We start from the raw sequence: 2,678 nt of genomic DNA on the forward strand, positions 1-2,678 counted from the left end.
AGGAAATCAATCCACACCTCCAATTCCTAGTGAGCAGCCGTTTGCAAATGCTACTTCAAACTATGGCAGGGGTTTAAGCAAGTTCCTTTGCACTCACTGTGGAAGAACAAATCACAGTGTGGACAGATGCTTTTATTTGCACGGTTTTCCCCCTGGTTTTGGCCGAGGGAAGAACAAACCATCAAATACAACTGGATCTGGTTTTTCTGGTGGTGCTGGTGGTGGTTCTGGTTTTTCAAAACCACTCCAACACAGATAAGTGAATTTTGTTGAAGAGAGTTCATCTAATTCTGATTTGAAAATGTCTCCTCTGACTGCTATGAATCTACCTAGCATGGATCAGTATCAACAACTTGTAAGCCTCTTGCAGAGCCAATTGCACACTCAAAGCCCCACTTCTACACCTGAGCCTGAAGCACAACCTCCTAATACTTTTTCTGGTGCAATCTCTTTCTCATCTACTATTAATTCCATTAAATCATCATGTGCCAGATCATCTACTTGGATTTTAGATACAGGTGCTACTCACCATGTATGTTATGATCAATCTCTTTTCTCATCTGTAACTCAAATCTCTAATGCTTTTGTGAACCTTCCAAATGGCCAAACAACACCTGTCACACACCGAAGTTCGATACGATATACCAAAATTTCGATACGATAACAGTATAGATATTATCCATACCGAAATTTCGGTATACCCCAACTTTCGATACGGTAACGATATGAAATTATTTTATATCAATATTTTCGATACGAAAACGATACAAAATTTTTGATACAATATACCATATCGACCCGGCCCTAAGACAAAGGGCAACATTATAATACTTTACAAATTTAGATAATTTATTTTCTATCAAATAACAACGAAAAAAATCTTATCTTTGCTATTTTAAAATGAAGCCCGTATTTCTTATCTTAATTTACATATTTCCTCATATCCCACCTTTCTTATCAAACGGGTCATAGGACTTTTCTTAACTAACAAATTATTTGATTGTTTGATATACCAGGCGATTTTTTGTTCTTATTTTTCAAAAAAGATCTCCTGAGGTAATCTATGACCATTAGATTATAAAATTTGACGATTTAAATTTGGGTATATTTTTATCACTATCCCAACGTAACCTACGCCATAATTTTCTGTGTCGAGAATTTGAAGTATTTCAAGAGCCTTTATAGTTTATACCATCATAAACAAAGTAAAAAATTAACCACCTCAAATTTCAAAATCCTGCCAAATTAATCACGTCTTTATAGGTTTGATATATTACATCTAATATAATGAATCCTTGCATGTGGTGTGCATACTTATTAAGTACTAGGAAAATAAAAATATAACGAGAGAGCAGACTTTTAAAAAAAAGTTGCAGAGATGATGAACTATTTTGAATATATTAACATCTATCCAACTCATTAGATCTGATCAAGGGAGCATAATCACCCAAATCAACTCTTGCATCTTTGGAGTTTGCGATTGGGATTATAATAATCTCACCATGATACAACTTGCACTCAAAATACACAACCGTTTGAGTAACAAGCCCTAACAATGTTATCCCACACAACACCAACAAACACACAATCCCACATCCAATCCTCCTCCCAATCCCAACCACAACACATCTCTCAAACACCACTTCAACCCAAACAAAGCACAAGTTGAGCAAGAAGAAGACACCACCTGAAATGACAACCCTGCCCTTCACCAGCCCCAAGCCCTTTATCACGGCGTCCGCCCCTCCGCGGTCCTCCAACACCGAGACCACGCTCGCCAGATGCCATACGACGCTGATGTACACGAACCCAGCCGCGTAAAGGCTAAAGAAAATAAGGCTGTACGGAATCCATGGCGATATCAATGCGAAAGAAGCCGCGTTGTACGTGACAATGAGTAATAGACACAATAAAAGCGTGGCCGTGACCCTTTTCCAAACCCTGAGCACCACGCGCATGGCCTCTGCAAAACGCGGCTCGCTGGAGGTGTAGACACGCGCGACGGCTTCCACCACTGCGGTCGTGGAGACCAAGGAGAGCGCGAGGAAGAGGACGATATACGCTGCGTTGAAGAGACAAAACCGCCACTTATTAGGGGTGTTGTTGAAAGAGTTGTGGAGGATGTTGGAGAAGAGGAGGTCATGGAAAAGAGATAGGAGAGATAAGGGGAAGATTGTGGCTATGGTGATTTGGGTGAAGAGTTTCTTCCATGAAAATATGATAGTCACAGATTCGATCAAAATGAAATAAATATTATTGAGGTGCTCCATGAGAGTGATTGTTTTGTTTTAATTTGAAGGTGGATAAAAAGGTGGTGTAGTTTGGGTTATGATGATTATTGGAGTCAATGATTTGGATCAGTGTAGAAGCATGTGGAGTAATTCATAAAATAACCAATGAAGAATTAATGCACTAGTTTGTTTCGTGATTGATGAGGAGTATGATCGGGAGAATTGACATTTAGTTATGGAGGCATATTATATATGCATATTGACACGAATTCCAATGGATACTAGCTCAAGAATCTAAAAAAATACTCCCCACGTTCCATAGTAATAGAGTCATTTTGCCATTTTGGTACGTTCCATAGTAATAGAGTCATTTCCCTTTTTCCACACCTACTTTACTCCCTCTTACATTTTTCTCTCTTCATCACTCTACCTTTTTCATTTTCCACT

The 2,678-nt window shown here is 38.8% G+C and overlaps 1 protein-coding gene across 1 annotated transcript; it reads right to left on the minus strand.

The window, feature by feature from the left end:
* Positions 1-1,400: 1,400 nt before the first annotated feature.
* Positions 1,401-2,270, minus strand: LOC121757691. The gene has a single exon (XM_042153197.1). The coding sequence runs from the start codon at positions 2,268-2,270 to the stop codon at positions 1,401-1,403; it is 870 nt and encodes a 289-aa protein (XP_042009131.1).
* Positions 2,271-2,678: the final 408 nt, after the last annotated feature.

The sequence above is a fragment of the Salvia splendens genome, chromosome 12, assembly GCF_004379255.2.
Source record: "Salvia splendens isolate huo1 chromosome 12, SspV2, whole genome shotgun sequence".
Taxonomy (NCBI): Eukaryota; Viridiplantae; Streptophyta; class Magnoliopsida; order Lamiales; family Lamiaceae; genus Salvia; species Salvia splendens.

Coding starts and splice junctions, on each gene's coding strand:
- LOC121757691 (XM_042153197.1), bottom strand. CDS start 2,270: ATGGAGCACCTCAATAATATTTATTTCATTTTGATCGAATCTGTGACT.